This window comes from Lampris incognitus, chromosome 8, assembly GCF_029633865.1.
Source record: "Lampris incognitus isolate fLamInc1 chromosome 8, fLamInc1.hap2, whole genome shotgun sequence".
Lineage (NCBI taxonomy): Eukaryota > Metazoa > Chordata > Actinopteri > Lampriformes > Lampridae > Lampris > Lampris incognitus.
The window spans coordinates 7,978,094-7,997,547 of NC_079218.1; the positions used below are offsets into that span (position 1 = coordinate 7,978,094).

The 19,454-nt window shown below is 45.5% G+C and overlaps 1 protein-coding gene across 2 annotated transcripts in view; it reads left to right on the forward strand.

Annotated features, from left to right (window-relative positions):
- usp25 (ubiquitin specific peptidase 25) overlaps positions 1-17,666 on the forward strand; it is a 49,758-nt gene extending 32,092 nt beyond the window's left edge. The window contains exons 8-26 of one of the 2 annotated variants that reach the window (XM_056285458.1): positions 71-147; positions 344-417; positions 1,275-1,426; positions 2,229-2,356; positions 2,482-2,577; positions 2,817-2,981; positions 5,091-5,326; positions 5,513-5,583; positions 7,119-7,347; positions 7,564-7,830; positions 8,399-8,538; positions 9,990-10,163; positions 10,996-11,091; positions 12,378-12,556; positions 13,208-13,286; positions 13,538-13,617; positions 14,119-14,242; positions 15,809-16,001; positions 16,764-17,666. In XM_056285458.1, coding sequence (XP_056141433.1) covers positions 71-147; positions 344-417; positions 1,275-1,426; positions 2,229-2,356; positions 2,482-2,577; positions 2,817-2,981; positions 5,091-5,326; positions 5,513-5,583; positions 7,119-7,347; positions 7,564-7,830; positions 8,399-8,538; positions 9,990-10,163; positions 10,996-11,091; positions 12,378-12,556; positions 13,208-13,286; positions 13,538-13,617; positions 14,119-14,242; positions 15,809-16,001; positions 16,764-16,936 — 2,733 coding nt within the window. In that variant the 3' untranslated portion in view covers positions 16,937-17,666. The remainder of the gene's footprint in view (positions 1-70; positions 148-343; positions 418-1,274; positions 1,427-2,228; positions 2,357-2,481; positions 2,578-2,816; positions 2,982-5,090; positions 5,327-5,512; positions 5,584-7,118; positions 7,348-7,563; positions 7,831-8,398; positions 8,539-9,989; positions 10,164-10,995; positions 11,092-12,377; positions 12,557-13,207; positions 13,287-13,537; positions 13,618-14,118; positions 14,243-15,808; positions 16,002-16,763) is intronic. The other variant, XM_056285457.1, reaches the window with a different exon arrangement.
- Positions 17,667-19,454: the final 1,788 nt, after the last annotated feature.

The following is a 19,454-nucleotide window of genomic DNA, read 5'->3' on the forward strand; positions in this document are numbered from 1 at the left end:
ACCTCATTGTCCCAAAAGCAGTCCTGTAATTGGTCTTGCCGTCTGTGTGTCTGTTTTCTTTCCCCAACAGCAGGATGTGAGTGAGTTCACCCACAAGCTGCTGGACTGGCTGGAGGATGCCTTCCAGATGAAGGCTGAGGAGGACAGGTAACCAAAGCCCCCAAACACCAAGCATGTACATCGGTCATCCTGGAGAAATGTTACATCAGCAACTGAGTTATTTGTGGAAATGTTATGAGGGAGAAAAATTCAAAGTATAGAATTTAATGCACATGGCTCAGAATGGCCCCCTTTTGACATTGCTGCATATGTTTGTGACTTCTTCCCCTCTGTGTTTTGACAGGGAAGGTGAAAAGCCAAAGAACCCCATGGTGGAACTTTTCTACGGCCGCTTCCTGGCGGTGGGTGTTTTGGAAGGTAAGATGAGGTGGAAGGGTTTATTATGCAAACAAAGAGGGAGAGAGGGAGAGATAGAGAGACTCAGCCTCTCAGCCTGGCCCTGGTGCAGTAGCCAGAAAGCAGCAAGCGAGTCCTTGCCCCCAGTAATGAAAGGTGACCTTGCTTTAATGAGATGTGGCCCATGCAAAAAAGGTAGAGGACAGCAGCATTGATCATAGAGGACCTTGAAGGCTGATTGTCATTGTGCTTATTATGCATAACAATGCCACTAGCCCAGACACACCAAAAGCTGCGGCAGTCCGCCACATCCAGCAGACACTTCTGCTCATAAAATGACCTTAACGCCTCATCTGCATGTCCGCTAACACACATGCACGCCATTTTGACCTCTCATCAGTGCTTGATGCAGAGTGCTCCTTGATGCTGTTCAAGTGGTCTTGATGAGTGACTGACTTCTGAACTAGTGACTATCAGCTTGGATGCAAATGAGTGTGAAATGGCTCCTATTATTGGTTTTTCTCTCAAGCGCTCTCTTTTCCCACTCTCACGCCTGACGTGTTTCTCTCTGGGTCTGTGCAAACGGTTCTCTCTCTCTCCCTGCTCTTTTGCTTCTCTCGTTGTCATTTTGTGTCATTCATTCACATGGTGATTAGAATAAAACTCCAAGGAGAATATTGCATAACAGTGTACATCTGCCTCTAATGTTTACACACTGCGGTTATCAGTATCTCCTTAAGTCAACAATTCTGGCCATGTGTGTTGCTGTAGTTGTGCTCAAATATATGCTGTGTGTGTGTGTGTGTGTGTGTGTGTGTGTGTGTGTGTGTGTGTGTGTGTGTGTGTGTGTGTGTGTGTGTGCGCGCGCAACTCCACAGGTAAAAAATTTGAGAACACAGAGATGTTTGGGCAATACCCCCTGCAGGTGAATGGCTTCAAGGACCTCCATGAGTGTCTGGAAGCAGCGATGATTGAGGGTGAAATTGAGTCCCTGCACTCAGCAGAAAACTCTGCCAGGTCCGGACAGGAGGTCAGTGCTAAAGCCAGGTTACAACCACCTACACACACACACATATATATATTTTTTTATATTTATTTATTTTTTTTTACATGGTAATAACAGAGTTGTGTTGTGAGTGTGCAGTGCAGATAATTTCACAATAGCACAGTGGCAGAACTAGATTCTTGAGGCTCAGTCACAAATGAAAACATGACCAACACTGATAGTGGATAAGAAAAGGTTTTTGTTTGATTAATGTAGCTGCTTTGCATGGCGGACCCTCTCCACAGAATTACCTGTGGAGAGAGCGACGGTGACCTCTGCCAGTCTGGCTCGTACCTCTGGTCAGTAGTAGCACTGTCCACATTGTCCCACAGCAGCTGGGAGCAGCTAATTACCAGGCTGCTACACAGATGGGTGTGGCGCCCAGCCCATGGATTAGCCTCAGCTATCAACTAAATCCGTGTGTGTGTGTGTGTGTTTGTGTGTGTGTGTGTGTGTGTGTGTGTGTGTTTGGGAGAAAAGAGCTCCTAGATAAAAGTGCAATTTAGGCGAGGTAGGTCAGTTGACGTACTTAAGAACCCTGTGTTCTTTCGTGGTATTCAGATATACAGCTGTTAAATAGTTTATGACTGGTTTCGTGGTAAATAGAAGCCGGGCGTTGAGCACATGACATGTCTGTCACAGTCTGATGTATCATTCATTTGTCAAATACCTTTTCTGAGTGTAACGCCTCTGGTGTGCCCTTCTGCCTTCTACTGTGCAACAGAATATGATATGAGAATGTGATATGATATATAACATTATCTATCAATGTCACGTTTTCTTTCAGCACTGGTTTACTGAACTCCCTCCTGTGTTGACCTTTGAACTGTCCAGATTTGAGTTCAACCAAGCACTGGGACGCCCCGAGAAAATTCACAACAAGCTTGAGTTCCCCTCTATGCTCTACATGGACAGGTGAAGGGGATACAGAGGAAGAGGGCACATTATATTGTTTCTTTCTGTAAATAAAAAATAATTTTTATCTATTTGTTTGTTGTATTCATCCATTTATTTACCTATTTCTTTCCTTCTTTTCCCAGATATATGGACAAGAACAGGGACATCACCAGAATCAAGCGGGAGGAGATCAGGAGACTGAAAGAGCATCTGACGCTGCTCCAACAGCGACTGGAGAGGTACAGCATACCGACCAGCACCCATTTGCTTAGCTAAGGTCAATAAAGCTTTCAGATACAGCCATGGGAGTTATTTTTCACTCTGCCTGTGCCCTTTCTCTATCTCCTCGCCAACGATATTACTCTCTCTCTCTCTCTCTCTCTCTCTCTCTCTCTCTCTCTCTCTCTCTCTCTCTCTCTCTCTCTCTCTCTCTCTCCCTCTCTCTCTCTCTCTCCCTCACCCCCCCCCCCTCCCTCAGGTATCTGAGTTATGGCTCAGGCCCCAAGAGGTTCCCTCTGGCAGACGTCCTCCAGTATGCCATGGAGTTTGCCTCCAGTAAGCCCGTGTGCACCTCGCCTGTGGAGGATATTGACACATCAGTGCCCCCCGGTGGTGCAACAGGACAACAGCTGCCCCCACCAAGGCAAGTTGCACAAGGCCGATCCATCTTCCAAGTCTACTGCTTTTCCTCAACTCCTCACAACCACTGATTTTTCAAGAGCCAGGAAATTACAGGGAGGAGATGAGGGACAGAACATAGGGAAGGAGTGGTGAAGACAACATTTAGGATTATATGCAAACTAGCATTACGGACGAGAAATCAGTGGAAGTCACCTGGAAGCAAATACACACATTTTTGAAGGCCTTTTTAATATATGACTTTAGGGTTGATTTATTAAATGTATAAATGAATACCCTTTGGACTGATTTTTTACAAAACACATGGGATGATGGCAAGGTCGAGGAACAGCGTGATTCAATTGCACACAAAAAACTAAACAGAAACACCATACAACCATAGCATGTAGTATTTGCATGTTCATGCAAGTTCAATTGGCTATTCAAATTTACTGTAAATGCAAATATTTAATTTGCAGTTCATTTCAGTTCAGGATGTGTCTCACACTGCCATACAGCCAAGGGTTTCTTTACCGGGACACAAATGTTCCTATATTGCCCTCCATTGTAACTCTGTCTCTTGGATGGAAGGTAAGGCTGTACTTCGTTGTTCTCCGAGTCTGGCCTGAAATATTTGGCCCCATAGAGCAGTTTCGAACGTGGGTGTTGACACGGATGACTGTGAGAGCCACGCATATTCATTTATCACAGGAAGGAACAGCCTTGGAGAATTTCTTTCATTTTATTTAAACATGGCATAAACGTTTTCATCCCATGGTATCACAATGCGTCATCGATTCAGTAAATGATGTTTAGTTTAGTTAAAGCATTTTAATTTCAAGTTTATCCACCAAATCACAATTGGTGAATGCTAATATTGCTGTTGGGATTTGGGTATCGAATTACCCATGTGGGTCTTTCTACGATTTATCCTGCCAGATGCTGCCCCACTGTCAGTTGTATAGGTCAGTAGTGGGAGGTTTTAAATTGACGGACTATGATGTTTTAAGTTTGTGCTAGTACAGTGTAGTATAGACGAGTGTTGTTCCGGTCAATGTTGTGAACAGGTGTGACAAAAGGGGGTTGATTCTGCGATGCTAGAACTTGATGTCGAGCCATCTGAATGTGTGATGGGAGGTGCCCGTCTTATAAACCCATCGACATTCTTTCTTATTCACCCTCTCTGTTCAATATCATGTACACTGCTAAATGTTTGACCCAAAAAAAGCCATATCACGTTCGGCAAGGATAAAGGCTCTGACTCAGTTCTATTGAGGTTCCTGGTCCCATTGGCCCAGCAGGACTAGGATAGGTTTCAAGGTGGTACACATTGTGTGTTCTAGTGAGCAGCATTTCCAGTGTTAGACCTGCTTCAAAGATCCCATGAAAAATGTATTTTTATTCTTGTTACTTCTTTTATCTGTACTTAATTTCCATGTATTTAACAATTTATAAAAAAAAAAAATCACAGTTCTGTTTCATTTGGGTATATATCAAATAAATACCAGCAGTTAGCGGTGCTCTAAGTGCTTGTTCATAGCAAACCTTTTCTTCCGTCCATTTTTTTGTTCTGAAAACATGTTGGTATCCTAGCTTTTTCTTACTTCCAGGGGAAACAAACGTTACAGTAGACCCCCCCCCCCAATTATCCTCATTATGGGTGCATCAAAGATGGCGGGACCCATGTGACTTATAAAACACATGTGGGTCCAGCACATTAGACCAATGAAATATAAAGATGACACGCCAGCGTCAGCCAACTAAATTCTTTGGATAGGCTTGTAAGAAGCAGATGTGAGGTATATTAATCCAACACTGCCACCATCTGTACTGTACCCCCCCCCCCACACACACACACACACATTCATTGTCATCTTCATCTACAGCTCCTCTGTCCACCTTTTGTTGTTGGTAAAACCAAGTAAATTTGACTTTTGAAACCTTATCTTTCTGCCATTATTTCAGCACTGCGGCTAAGATGAAATCATCTTATTATTTTGCTATTTCCTCCTTAAAACTTGCAACCCATTCATATCAAAAGTTCATGCTCGTAATTGGTCAGTATTGCAAGACGGAAGTTGACAGTAAAAATTTGTTTGATTGACTGTTTTGCACTGCATTTCTGTTTCTGCAGTACAGCAGAGCAGAGCTCCTTGGGTCCCCTGGAGGCCTTGCCGCTGCCCCAAGGCTCCACCACAGCCTCTGCATCCCAGCAACAGAGAGTACCCATTCATAAGCCCTTCACTCAGTCCCGACTGCCCCCCGACCTGCCCATGCACCCTGCTCCCCGTCATATCACGGAAGAGGAGCTGAGGGTCCTCGAGGGTTGCCTGCATCGTTGGAGGAGCGAGGTGGAGAATGACACCCGTGGTACGACCTTCCACCTTCCGTACAACTCTCGTAGTTTTTCACTGTCAGGGAAGCCTTGACCGTGATTTATGGCGTCACAGCAGTACTCTGTGATAAGGGAAAGGTGATGTAGTATGAGGCACTTTGAAGCTCTATGTAATGATTGTCTGTAAAATGCAACTTGATTGATTGATTGATTCCTTGCAGATCTGCAGGGCAGTATATCCAGAATCCACAGGACCATTGAGCTGATGTACTCTGACAAGTCCATGATGCAGGTGTGTAGGACTCCGTCCTTGGTTCACTACTTTTCTCAATCTACATGTTACCTCTAGACGATCTGGTTAGCAAGTTCAGTTTCATCTCTCACCACTGCTATGCTGATGACATGCAGCTGTATTGTAGTCAAGCCAAATGATATGGGTAATATTGCTACCCTTCATGACTGCCTGGCTGCTATTAAGGAATGGATGTCACTCAGTTTCCTTCAGCTCAATTCAGACAAAACTAAGGTTCTCCTTATTGGTCCTGATAAGTTTGTCTCAGAAGTGAACCCTTGTATCGGCCCTCTGGCCCACCAATGTTAAATCCTCCACATGAAGTCTTTGACCAAACTCTGGATTTTGACCCACACGTAAACAAGCTTGGGGCAGCACAGTGGTTAGCGCGGTTGCCTCACAGCAACAAGGTCCTGGGTTCGAGCCCCGGCGCTGAACAATCTTGGGGTTCATCCCAGGTTGTCCTCTGTGTGGAGTTTTGTTCTCCCCGTGTCTGCGTGGGTTTCCTGCGGGTGCTCTGGTTTCCTCCCACAGTCCAAAGACATGTAGGCCAAGTGAATCGGCCGTACTAAATTGTCCCTAGGTGTGAATGTGTTGGCCCTGTGATGGACTGGCGGCCTGTCCAGGGTGTCTCCCTGCCTGCCGCCCAATGACTGCTGGGATAGGCTCCAACAGCCCACGACCCGACTTTGGATAAGCAGCTTGGATAATGGCTGGATGGATAAACAAGCTTGTGCAACTCCAGAACATCGCAAAAAACAAATCAATACTATCAACCAGAGATCTAGAATTACTAATCGTACCCTAATTTTTTCCACATCTTGACTACTGCAATGCTATTTTCTCCTGTCTCAGCCAAGTAGCCCTGTCCCGTCTGCAACTCAGGCAAAACACTGCAGCCAGGCTGCCAAACAATACCAATCTTCGATCCCACATCACACCAATCCTCGCATCCCTTCATTGGCTCCCCGTAAAGCATAGAATAGACTTGAAGATATTGCTTATCACATATAAGGCCCTACATGGTCTTGCCCCTTTATACATTTATGAACTTTTGCATCCTTACTTCACCCCAAGGCCAATCAGATATTCCAAGCAGGGTCACTTATCTGTACCCCGCTCCCTCCGCAAATCCAAGGGTGACAGTACATTTGCCGTAAGAGCCCTATTCCTGTGGAACCCCCCCCCCCCCCATTAGATCAGCTGAGTCTGTAAACAGCTGTAAAAAAACTTGTCAAAACCCATCTCTACCGACTTGCCTTCCCTGTAATGGGGCTGTAATGTATATTTTCTGTATATAACTGTGTATGTATGGTGTTTATTTTTCTGTATCTTGTGCAGCACGTTGTAACTTGGTTTTAAAGGTGCTGTGTAAATGAACTCTTACTTACTCACTATATACAGCTGGAATTTACACTTAGAAATGGCAACCCATATTTTAAAAATATTAAAATATAATTCTCTTTTTTAGTAAGCAAGCCTTTTTTTTTTCCTTTTTTTCTTTTTTTTTTTTCTTTTTGTGTCTGTGATACCAGGTTCCATACCGGCTACATGCAGTGCTGGTCCACGAGGGCCAGGCAAATGCCGGCCACTACTGGGCCTACATATATGACCCACACCAGCGGCGTTGGATGAAGTACAATGACATCTCTGTCACCAAATCATCATGGGAGGAGCTGGTCAGGGACTCATTTGGAGGCTATCGCAATGCCAGCGCCTATTGTCTCATGTATATTAATGACAAGAAGCCTTTTCTCATAGAAGGTACACAAAGAAGGAGCGTTTAGGGCGGTGGTAGCGACCCATGTTGATGTTATCGCTCTTTTGGGTCATGTGTTTGAATCCTTATGCTTTGAATGTAGTAGATTTTACCTGACAGTGTTTATTTGTTTAGTTGTTGTAAATGTTTTGCATGGGATTTTCCACAGCATAGACGGTACTGACGGGTCTGACTGTTTTACCGTCCTTGTATCTACACAGAGGAATTTGACAAAGAGACAGGTCAGATGCTGAGTGGCTTGGACAAACTGCCTCCCGACCTGAAGCACTATGTGAAGGAGGACAACGAGTTGTTCATCAAGGAGATTGAGGAGTGGAACGCCTTGCAAGCCCGCAAGGCCCAACAGGAGAAGCTTGCTCTGGCTGCAGCAGCTGCGGCAGCGGCAGCAGCAGCAGCATCCAATACCTCCACCTCCTCCTCCTCCCCTCAGCCCATGAGCATCGAGTCCAGTCCTCCCGACAACACAGGTTAGGGTCGCAACACATAAGAGGCATCGAATAAAATAAAAATACTGAATCAGCACCTCATGGATGGCAAGCAGTTCACTTGAGAGCAGCGAAATAATAGGTTTCCAATGAGTTCAATGTGGGTTAGCATGATAAAGGGAAGAGGAACTGACCTTGAAAGATTGCATCTTGGCATGCAGGCATACAATTATAATGCACTGTAATCTGTAACTTATTTAACTGGAAGAGCAGGAGCTTATAGTCATGTGCAGATGCACTCAGAAATTCACCACTCAAGCCACACTGGACATACACTGTACTATTATCTACATTTCTGCTGAATTACAGCAGACTAATAGTATGAGAATTAGGCAGGATTTAGCCATAATAGGTAGTCTCACAAAAATTTAAAAGACTGGAGTGAAAATCCAACGGCTATATAATTTTTTTTTTCTTTTTGCCCAGTTATTTTTCCCAGAGCTCTCTGAAACTGATACTCTGTCTGTTACAGTAGTTTTGCTGCTTGGTTTGTTCGAGAAATGTCGACACATGCATTCCATATGACTGTGGTTGTTGTGCCGTCCCCCAGTGCCCCAACAGGACCCGGAGTACATGGAGCAGCCGTCGCCTACCAACGACTCCAAGCACCTCCAAGAGGACATGGAGAGGGCTATCTCCAAAGCTGCTGCCGAGCAGGAGGAGAGGAGCCCCGAGGCACTACTGAACGCTGTGTGTAAAACAAACACACACACACAGCCGTGACTCACTGTAGCCCATCCTGTGCTACCCATACTAAATCCCTGTGACTTCGACTTTATCTCCAAACTACTTTTTTTGTTTTGCAGGGGTTTTTTTTTTGTGACATGTTTTAGGGCTACAAACATCTTTCCACCTCAGATATCTGTTCATGAAAGGCTTGGCTAGGAATGTGGAGCGATTAATTTCCGTGCCTCTGAATTTTATCAGAATCAGAATCACATTTTTTGCCAAGTACAAGAATTTGTCTAGGTATGTTGGTGTAAGAGGGAAAAATTAACAGTAAATAGTAAAGTTAAAGAATAAGAATAATTACATATACAAGATATAAGAATAATTACTTATACAAGATAAAATATAAGAATAATTACATATACAAGATATAATAAAAGTAAGGTGCAATCAATGCCGGTTCAGAGCTATAAGAAGCTTTAGCATTTTATGAATTAAATGTGGTGTTAAGTGCCGTCATCGCACCACATTAAACTGTTAGGTATGAATATTTAAGTGTCAGTGCAACAGAGGTATTTTCTTCCTCTGCAGTGTTGGTTGTTTAAAGGTCATCGAAGCTCTTCAACAGCGTCTCCTGCCTAGTTGGTAACATTTGCTACCCCTTTGGAAAAACACTGGAGACAAAGTAGATGTTGTTAGTGGAGCTTGTGTGTTAGGGTTGACCAAAGTCTCTTTTCATATGGTATGAGAAGACTCTGCTTCTTATTTAAGACTAGAAGAGAATAGTTCTGGTTCAAAATGCTATAATTTGTTATTTATGTGTGACAAGGGCGGCACGGTAGCGCAGTGGTTAGCACGGTTGCCTCACAGCTAGAAGGTCCTGGGTTCGAGCCCCGGGGTCGTCCAACCTTGGGGGTTGTCCCAGGTCGTCCTCTGTGTGCAGTTTGCATGTTCTCCCTGTGGTCTGCATGGGTTTCCTGCCACAGTCCAAAGACATGTAGGTCAGGTGAATCGGCCATACTAAATTGTCCCTAGGTGTGAATATGTGTGTGTGTGTCGGCCCTGTGATGATCTGGCAGCCTGTCCAGGCTGTCTCCCGCCTGCCGCCCAATGACTGCTGGGATAGGCTCCAGCATCCCCGCGACCCTGAGAGCAGGATAAGCGGTTTGGATAATGATGGATGGATGTGAGAATGAGTCATTACAACTAAGCCAAAGCATCCCGAGTTATTTAGCCTGGTATGAAACTCAACCAGAAAAAAACAAGAGTCACTTGAGGCTCAGTTTGATTCCATTTCCTGAGGAAAGGACAACGCTTACTTAAAAAAAGCAAGATCTTAAATTTGACACAAGATGAGGTACCAAAATGTTTTTGAGTTTTTTTAAAAATTCCTAAACATTTCATAAGGTGCCACATGTTTTATGTCTATCCCCTTGCCATCCTGTCTGTTCTCCGTTCCGTCCTCTCCACAGTCCTCTCGCCCTCCTCCTTCCCCTCAGCCTGAGGTCCAGGTGCATGCCCCCTGTGCTCCTCTTCCTGACCCCGGCACAGAAGACGAGTCCCCCGCCCAGCGCACAGTAGAGGTGGCCATCCCTCACGTGGGAACCTTTGTCATTGAGTCAGAGGAAGGGGGGTATGATGATGAGGTAGCACATAACCTGGCAGGTTTCTCTGTCTGTTGTGCCAAGAGGTGTATGCCCCATTGATGTAGCAAGAGAAACATCACTGCTCGTCCTAGTGGCTCTGTAGAGATTTTTCACACCTGAGAAAATCCATCACCTTATGCCTGAAGTTCTGTTAGTTTCTAAGCTCACTGCCGTGCAGGTTTTGATAAGGCCAGGTACAACACTAAAGGGATCAGAAGTCAAGAAGCCTATCAGACTCCCGTGTGAAAAGTCTTAACGCTATTGAGCCAGCCTACTTCTTGCCAGTTTGACCTCTTGATGAAAAAAGCTCAGCTTTGCCTCTTCACCTGTAATTGTAAAGAGAAAAATATAGATGCCACATCTTTATGACATGAAAGATATTGAGGTTGGTGTAATGCCTGTTGAAATGCATCAGGTTTTGCTGCACAGATATAATGGAGATGTCATAGAAAAAGTCTCCTCTGCGTTGGTTTGATATCTGCAGTAGTTGGAAGTCAGCATGTGCAGAGCTTCGAGCTGCTGCAGTCGAGTCAATAATCCAGCTTGTCCCCTTGCACCACTGGCTGGCTCTTTGTTTTATCACACAGCCCCCCAAATGGCTGCAGTGAGTTTAAACTTCATCTGTGTTTGGGTAATGTCTTGTAATGGACGCCACCATTCGTTGGACTGGCCGTGTCCTTGACCGTTGTGTCAGACTAACCTCTGCATGGACTGCTGAGTGATGCCCTGACTACAGTGCCTCAGAGCACACAGCATGGTGTGTGGCCTTACGTGGTTTATCCCAACAATCTATTGTCATCTTTAACTCGGCTCCCCCTCCCCTCCCGGGCAGGCAATGATGACCCCAAACATGCAGAGTATTATTATGGCCATTGGCAAATCCAGCAGTGTGTATGAAAAGAGCGGGCCTGAGGCAGCCTTCTTTAAGGTACACGTTCCATCTCTCCCTCTCCTCTTTCCTTTCCCTCCCTACCCTCTATCCACTCCTTTTTCACACCTCCGTTTGCATCGCCCTTCAATTATTTTTGTCTTTGTCCCGTCTCCTCAATGTCTTTTTTAACAGCAGATTTGTCAAAACGGAATCAATGCAGTAGGAAGCCAGTCCACCAGGATTATTAAAATAAAAAAATCATGTTGCATTAGACGTCTTTTATGCAAATGATGCTCTCAGGTGTTTGTGTCAGTGGTTAATTTAAGTTCAGCATCTATTGAGGCAATATGAAGTGTGTTTGGAGACGGTGCGCAGCGGGTCGGTTAGTCCCCCCCCCCCCCCCCCCCAAGCAACCAGGGTGTCATGAAATGACATTTTATTTTGCAAATTGCAGCCCCTCTCTTGAGATTCATGTTCCTGTTAAAATGGAGAATCGTAGATAGTGTTGCACTAAAATGTCTACTTCAATACGTTTCTTTGTCATGCTGCTGTATAGGCTCGCAGCATTTACAGATTCTGTCCTTACGTGGAAAGACAGGGGAAAAAAAGAGCATACAATCAGTCTAGTCCCTTCACCAGAGCGGTATTTCATTTGTTCTAAAAAAAGTCACACTGTGTCCTTATTTAGCCTAAATTGCATTTCCTGCAAAATGCATGCCGACCGACTGATGGGTTGCACATCAGAAGTACCATTGAAGGAATATTAGTTATTCTTTGATTAAAAATTGATTAAAAATTGTATATTTGTTCACGGGGCGGCACAGTGGCGCAGTGGTTAGCGCGGTCTCCTCACAGGAAGAAGGTCCTGGGTTCGAGCCCCGGGGTAGTCCAACCTTGGGGGTCGTCCTCTGTGTGGAGTTTGCGTTTTCTCCCCGTGTCTAAATGGGTTTGCTCCGGTTTCCTCCCACAGTCCAAAGACATGTAGGTCAGGTGAATCGGCCGTACTAAATTGTCCCTAGGTGTGAATGTGTGTGTGGGCCCTGTGTGATGGCCTGGCGGCCTGTCCAGGGTGTCTCCCCGCCTGCCGCCCAGTGACTGCTGGGATAGGCTCCAGCATCCCCAAGAGCAAGATAAGCAGTTTGGATAATGGATGGATGGATGTTCACAACTTGTGATCATGGTTTGTGATGACCAAATCCTACACAGGCTATGTTTGATGAAGTGCTGGGCTGATGAGGAGCTGAATAAGCACCCACAAGTATATGCATGTCAGCATCGCCTTGACCTCGATCAGCTCTCTTTGTTAATCCATCTCCCCTCCTTCCTGCTCTGTCTCTGCTCAGGCTATAAAGTTGGAGTACGCCCGTCTCGTGAGGTTCGCCCAGGAGGACACACCACCAGAGAACGACTACCGGCTGCAGCATGTCATCGTCTACTTTATCCACAACCAGGCGCCCAAGAAGATTCTTGAGAGGACCCTGCTCACACAGTTTGCTGACAGGAACCTAGCCTTCGATGAGAGGTAGGTTGGACGACATACCTCGGGTGTGTGGTATTGGTCAATTTACACAGGTTGAATTTTCTAATTCCCACCAGCAGAGGGTAGCAGAGCCCATTGCTTAGACAAGCAAGAGACTGCACCATTTGCTAACAGTCAGCTTTAGCTTGGTAATGTCTGGTTGCCAGTGCATTTCCACAGCTAATCCTAACTAATGAGTTCTCCCTCTGCCTGTGCACAAGAACATACCTTAACAGACACACTTTCATTTATGACCTATTTTCCACACTATTGGCCGATATCAAGGATCCCTTTGGTATTAACATAGCAATTCTCATATCATTAGGGTATCAAGTGCCCCTTACTATCTCTGAAAACTTTTCAACTATCCTTGTTGGCCTCAATCCATATTCATGAGTGAAAAATTGATTTCACCCTTCTCTATTTTGAGCAGGATAATTAGATTTATGTGTGCATGTGGCCTCAATAGGAGCCTCCGGAGGAGCGTTTCACTTCTCCTCTCAGCACTAAAGAGTGATTCATTAAACCATGTTAAGGCCTAGGGGCAGGGTGGACCATTTCATCTGGAGTACCTTACAGTGACTCACCATTTCTGCTCTAACGCCAGTCCCCCCCCTCTCTCCCCCTCCCTGCCCTTCCCGTCTTCCTTCCAAGATGTAAGAGCATTATGAATGTAGCACGTGCCAAACTGGACCTAATCAAGCCAGAGGAGGTCAACATGGATGAATATGAGGTCAGCAGTCCTGTCATTCTTGCTTTCATTTATCAGAAATATCATTTGTTTGACCGCTTAACAACTTCTTGCAAAGATGTGATCACACACTGCTTATGCCGTCACTGCTTTTGCCATGAAAAAAATAGAAAATAAACATTGACATAGAAACAGTTTTTGCACACACACACACACACACACAGACACACACCCCACCACTAGAAACTTCAGAGAGCTGGCTTGCGTTAACTTCTGTTCTGCGTCTTTATCAGATGTGGCATCAAGACTACAGGAATTTCCGCGAGACAACAATCTTTCTGATGATTGGTTTGGAGCTGTACCAGAAGACAAAGTATGGTCACACCTTTCCAGTTCTTCTCCTGATACACCTTATATTGTCCTACAGGAAAACCTGTGATCTCCAAATATTACTGATGTTTCACTTCAGCCGCAGAAAAGTGGATTGCCTGTCGGTATAATCATTTTAAGTTTATCCACCTTATGTGGCAGCTAATTCATCTTAAAAAACAATAAGTCATGCACAGGACAGACAGCAGAATGTCTGCATCCCCTGCAGCTATTCCTACTCAGACCTTACTTTGGTGTAGGTCTTGACGGTTGTGCGTGCATGGTGAATATTTTTGCTTAATTTGATTTTTTGTTACATACACATACCCTACTCTCACATAGACTCACAAATCTTGTCAGCCTTTGTTCTTTTACTTTGAACTCGATAAAATCTCTCTATAGCTCCCTAAATTTCCTGTTTGGAAAAGAAAATGTCTGTGCCATTTAAAGATTTGGTGCAGCAGGTCATTAATGAGTCTTTTGTCTTATATTTCCTCCTATGCAGTTACGTGGAGGCTCTGATGTACCTGGTCTACTCGTACCATTACAACAGGGAGCTCCTGGCCAAGGGCCCGTACAGAGGTCACGACGAACGGCTTCTCGGCCATTGCCGCAGAGAATGTTTACTGGTGAGACAACGCAGTGTCGCAGCTTATCCAGAATATTTGGTCCTTTAAATCAGTGTTTCCCAACCCAGTCCTTAAGGACCGCCTATCCTACAGATTTTCATTGTAACTCTGCTCGTACTTACTCAACCAATCATCTCACAGCACTTAATTATGCAAGGTGTGCAACATCTGACATAATTCATTGCTGATTGGTTGAATAACTACAAACAGGTACCTATTCAAGATTGCAAAAAAAATCTGCAGGATAGGCGGTCCTTGAGGACTGGGTTGGGAAACACTGCTTTAAATGTCTCCTTACCTTAAGTGGAATGGTGAATTTAGTCGTTACTGAGGTCGACCCTGATGGTACAATTTTACATCTTTAATAAAAGGATACAATACACAAGACGGTAATGACGGGTTTAAATAACCTGACAAACTTAACGACAAGACGTTATGATAACGCAAACACTTAATTAATACGTAACACTAAAGTTTATGCAGACAGCCATATGGCAGCAATTCCAGGAACTGGTTACAAAGGACACATTGCCGACATATGGATTCTGTTTTAAAACAGCATCTTTAATGTTGAGCCGTGACCCCATTCCCCTTTAGCTGACTCCCTCTCCCCCATCAGACTCCCTCTGTTCGACAAAAGTGACTTGGCTTAAGTGACAGAAAACTATCACGACTGAGCTGTGGAACTATAATCAACTTGCTGTGGCCAAGATATTACTTTGGCTTCCTTACGGATCATAAAAGATCCCACTGAAACGTATTCATCCAGTACCCTGTCTTCCTGGCTCAGCACTCTGATGTGAGCCCCATTTTCATTTCACTGTCACTTTGCTTTAGGCCATGCTCGGGTATTATTGGTTTGGGGTGAGGGCTTTTGGTCTGATCAGCCTTGTACCGGTCTGCTGCGGTCCTGTTGCTGCTGTACTCAGTAACCTTACACCAGCATTGTGCTCATAATGTAATCATTGCAGTGGGAATAGGAAGCAGGAGGGCCAGCGAGTGTAAACACATTACCATGAGACACAACCGTGTCCTCGGCTAACCTCGAAAACCTCAGCTTTCCACAGCTAGATCTGCCATCTCTGATCTCCGGCCAGAACCTCTGGCTCCCTGCTCCTGCCGCTCAGCTGTTTACCTTCAGCTCTTGTTTTAATTGAAAACACTGCTAACATTGACATAGTTAATGTACTTGGATGTTTTGCAACTCCAACCTTAGAGTCCCTAATTCCAGTGTGGCTTGCAAAAAGGGGATCTTTTCCACAGCGAGGTCAGGGAGTTTAGCTGTGAGACAAGGTGGCCTCAGCCCAGAAGGGGGGGGTGTCAGCTATAATGCATCACTAAGTACGTCAGCATCCACGTCAGCACCAGAGGCTGTAGGTCATGTTTGACAATGTTTTTGAGAGAAATAAGATGCCGGGAGAGTCACAAGTGGCCTTTTGTGGACAAATGTTAGTTTATGCACCAATTATTCATTGAAGTATGTATATGCACGTAAATCGCTGCATGTTTCATTTACTCATATGGGCAAAGCCGTTGACTTGAATGTCATCCGTGTGTCCCCTGTAGAAACTAAATGAGCAAGCAGCGGCCATGTTTGAGTCTGGGGAGGAGCCAGAGGTGACCACTGGGCTGGGCATCATGAATGAGCTGGTGGTACCCTGCCTCCCTCTGCTGCTGGTCCACGACACTGAGAAAGACCTGCTGGCTGTAGAGGACATGAGGAACCGCTGGTGCTCCTACCTGGGCCAGGAGATGGAATGTGAGTCGTCACGGGAAAGGCAATGAACGGCCCGTTTGATAATTCTTGAAGGCGGAAGGCTCGGGTTACTCGTACACCCCTTACATCCTCAGTCGAGATTGTAACAGTGCATCTGTATTGATCACAGAATACAGTCACAGTATTCCTTGTCCTGCAAGATTTCAACATGGGCTTCTTGCTCTCTGGTGGGAAAAACAATCAAATGCCAGGACTTGGAGTAGTCTTGCAAATCAAAAGATGCAGGCCATACTAAAAGGATTAATCAAAAATTAACATTTAAACTGTTCAGAAAAATAAGACTGGAAACCAAGGTGGCTCCCCGACTATATCTGTATAACAATGTTTTTATGGCGAGACCGAGATGTCCCTGTTGGCCCGCTCGACACACCACCTTATCAACAAGTCTTTTTGTAAAATTATGCATCTCAAAATTAAATTCCCTCATCGTTCATCTGTTCATACTCTTAACAATAATTTTTGATAGAAAACGATTTCTTAGATCCAATCTTTTATACTGGCAGCGCTCTCCAGCACGAGTCCTGAGTGATAGGGTTTGTTGTCCTGGCCTCTGGTCAGGAAATGTTCTATACTATTAGCCAGGATATATATGTTTTAACGGCCTTTGTTTCTATTGTGAAACACGTTTATCATCCTGTGATACCACAGAGGAAACATTAAGCTCATCATTTCCCCATCAGTGGATCTGTATGTCAGTACGTGGTAATGCTTATATGAACTTTTATCTTCCTCTTGTTTTTGCAGCCAACCTCCAGGAGAAGCTCACAGACTTCCTCCCAAAGTTACTGGACTGTTCAACCGAGATCAAAAGCTTCCACGACCCTCCCAAGCTCCCCACCTACTCCACCCTGGAGCTGTGCGAACGCTTCGGCCGCATCATGGTTGCCCTCGGCAGGGTTCCTTCTGACGGCAGATGAGCTCGGAGGGGCAGCAAGCCCCCCCCCCCCCGACCCCCACCCCGCCTCACCCCACCCCGTGTCACAAACCCAACCCTGGACACCAAACCCGTGGACCTCTCTCTTAACCCATGCCTTCCTTCTAAACCAGGGGTCACTCGCTATTGGCTGTTATTCCTCTGTTTCTCTTTTGCTGCTATAGGTTTTATCATTATAAATATTGTATCAATTTTATTTGAAGAAAAACGCAACAGAGGAACGAGGAGGACCGTCTGTGGAATAAAGAGACACGAGCAAGGAGAAACATATATATTACAATAACAACGAAGCAATCCTGCAGTGATTGAAAGCCAAGCACATTCTGCTTCAGTGTTGCTAAGACGAGGTTGAGGGTTTTTTTTTCTTTTTTCTTTTTTTTTTGTAGTTTTGTATTGTTGCTGTTTAAGTTTATGCTCCCACATAGCCCTTTCTTAAGCACCCTTCTCCATGTGAAAAGGATCACCCTGCTGCTCTGCCACCAGTTTGGTACAGTATTATCACTTTATTTTGTTTTATTTTTCTAAGGAAGTTAACGAAATTAGAGCCTCGGTATTCGTCAGTGGCTTTAAGTATCCGGATTGGGTCTCATGTCTTCGTGGACGACGCAAGGACGAGACGTTTTAAGTGCTGTGGTAGACGGCCATGGACACACTATGGCTTGTTAATAACGCGAGAGAATAAAATCTATTTATGGCCCTTTTAGGTCAAATAAGTGAAACGTCTGGTGTGGGGTTTTTTTCCGCTGCACTGAAACGTACCAAACGACTGCGTTCGTACCAAAAAAACTCCCCATCATGTACGAGCACTTCGCTTGAGCTTCCTCAGGACCAGTAGCTCACCTTGAAGCAGCCTTTACTTAATTCTTGAGCCTCGGGATTCAGATGGACCCGTCAGCCATTGGCAGCTCCTAATCCACTTATTGCTACCAGTTGTGATGTTGGGGGCTTTTAACTTGAGCAGTACAGATAAATGAGCAAGGACGGGGGGGGGGGGGCGGTAAGGGATGTTCTGGTTTTCATTTGTGTGTGCAGGGAAAGCAGATGGCGGTTATTTGCCGATCTGCCGGACACTTCACGTCATCACGTCGGGGTGCCAGAGAACGCAAACGTAGTACCAAATTGCACATAACGCTTCGGGTTGGCTGTCTGCTGTTTGCACGTGTGAGACGTAGAAGTGTTTCGGGGGGGATTTGAAACCACCGGGTGAGCACGTTCTGCTCGTTTTCCTGGAAGACGCCACGCTCATCCAGGAGGGAGATGGCTGTAGATGAAAACAGTCAGATTTATTTACCCCCACCCCACCCCACTCCCCAGTTGTACCCGTCCAATTACCCCCATACTCCCGAGCCGTCCCGGTCACCGCTCCACCCCCTCTGCCGAACCGGGGAGGGCTGCAGACTACCACATGCCTCCTCCCATTCATGTGGAGTCACCAGCCGCTTCTTTTCACCTGACGGTGAGGAGTTTCACCAGGGGGACGTAGCACGTGGGAGGATCACGCTATCCCCCCCCCCCCCAAACAGGTGCGGTGACCGACCAGAGGAGGCGCTAGTGAAGTGATCAGGACACATGGACACATGCGGCTTCCCACCCGCAGACACGGCCAATTGTGTCCGTAGGGACGCCCGACCAAGCCGAAGGTGACACGGGGATTCGAACCGGTGATCCCCATGTTGGTAGGCAACAGAATAGACCGCCACGCCACCCGGACGCCCCCTAACACATTCACATTTCTGTCAGACTTCTTGTACAGATAACAGATTGAGCTCTGTGCTGGGAGAGTCACCAAACACCACCATCAGATCTGTATAATGAGGGAAACTCGGTGTTATCCGGACTTGTTCTGCACCTCCGTCATTCGTTTACAATGAAGCTCGCCATCTTAAAAGCTGCCTGATCAATTTCCTCCCGGCCCATGGCAACAAATCAATGTAGACCTACACTTTGTACGAGTGGATTTATAGATCTTGATATGGATATAGGACGTTCAATACACCGTCAGTACACTAAAAGGGGTTTTCTTAATATACTTCCATGTGTGACGTGACTGTTTTCCACGGACTGGTCAGTTAAGGTTAACCTGAAGGAGGCCAAAGCAACTTTGATGTACCGTACACGTGCACGGTTTCTTCTCAGCAATGCAACAAGCTAGCCACTGTGCAATAAGTTTCCAAACCTGTATAAATAGCAACACGAATTACAGGTGAAAATCAAGTTATCAAGGAACATCTACATAACGCGATCCTTTGCTACTTCACTGCCAAGCGGGGTAAATGAATAAGCCAAGGTAGATCCAGGACGAGTTGCAAAATGAGATTCCTGCCAACTCTCTGTTCTAACGACTTGATGAGGGAGATGAATGTGTTTAGGTGATGCTGCGCCGCTGAAATATATTAAAAGTGTTGCAGCATTTTTAAAGCACAACGGAAAAGCCGTGTCCATCTCTAACCCCGTCACATCTGAAATTACATTTTGGAAGTAATTTTTCAACATGCAGTCAA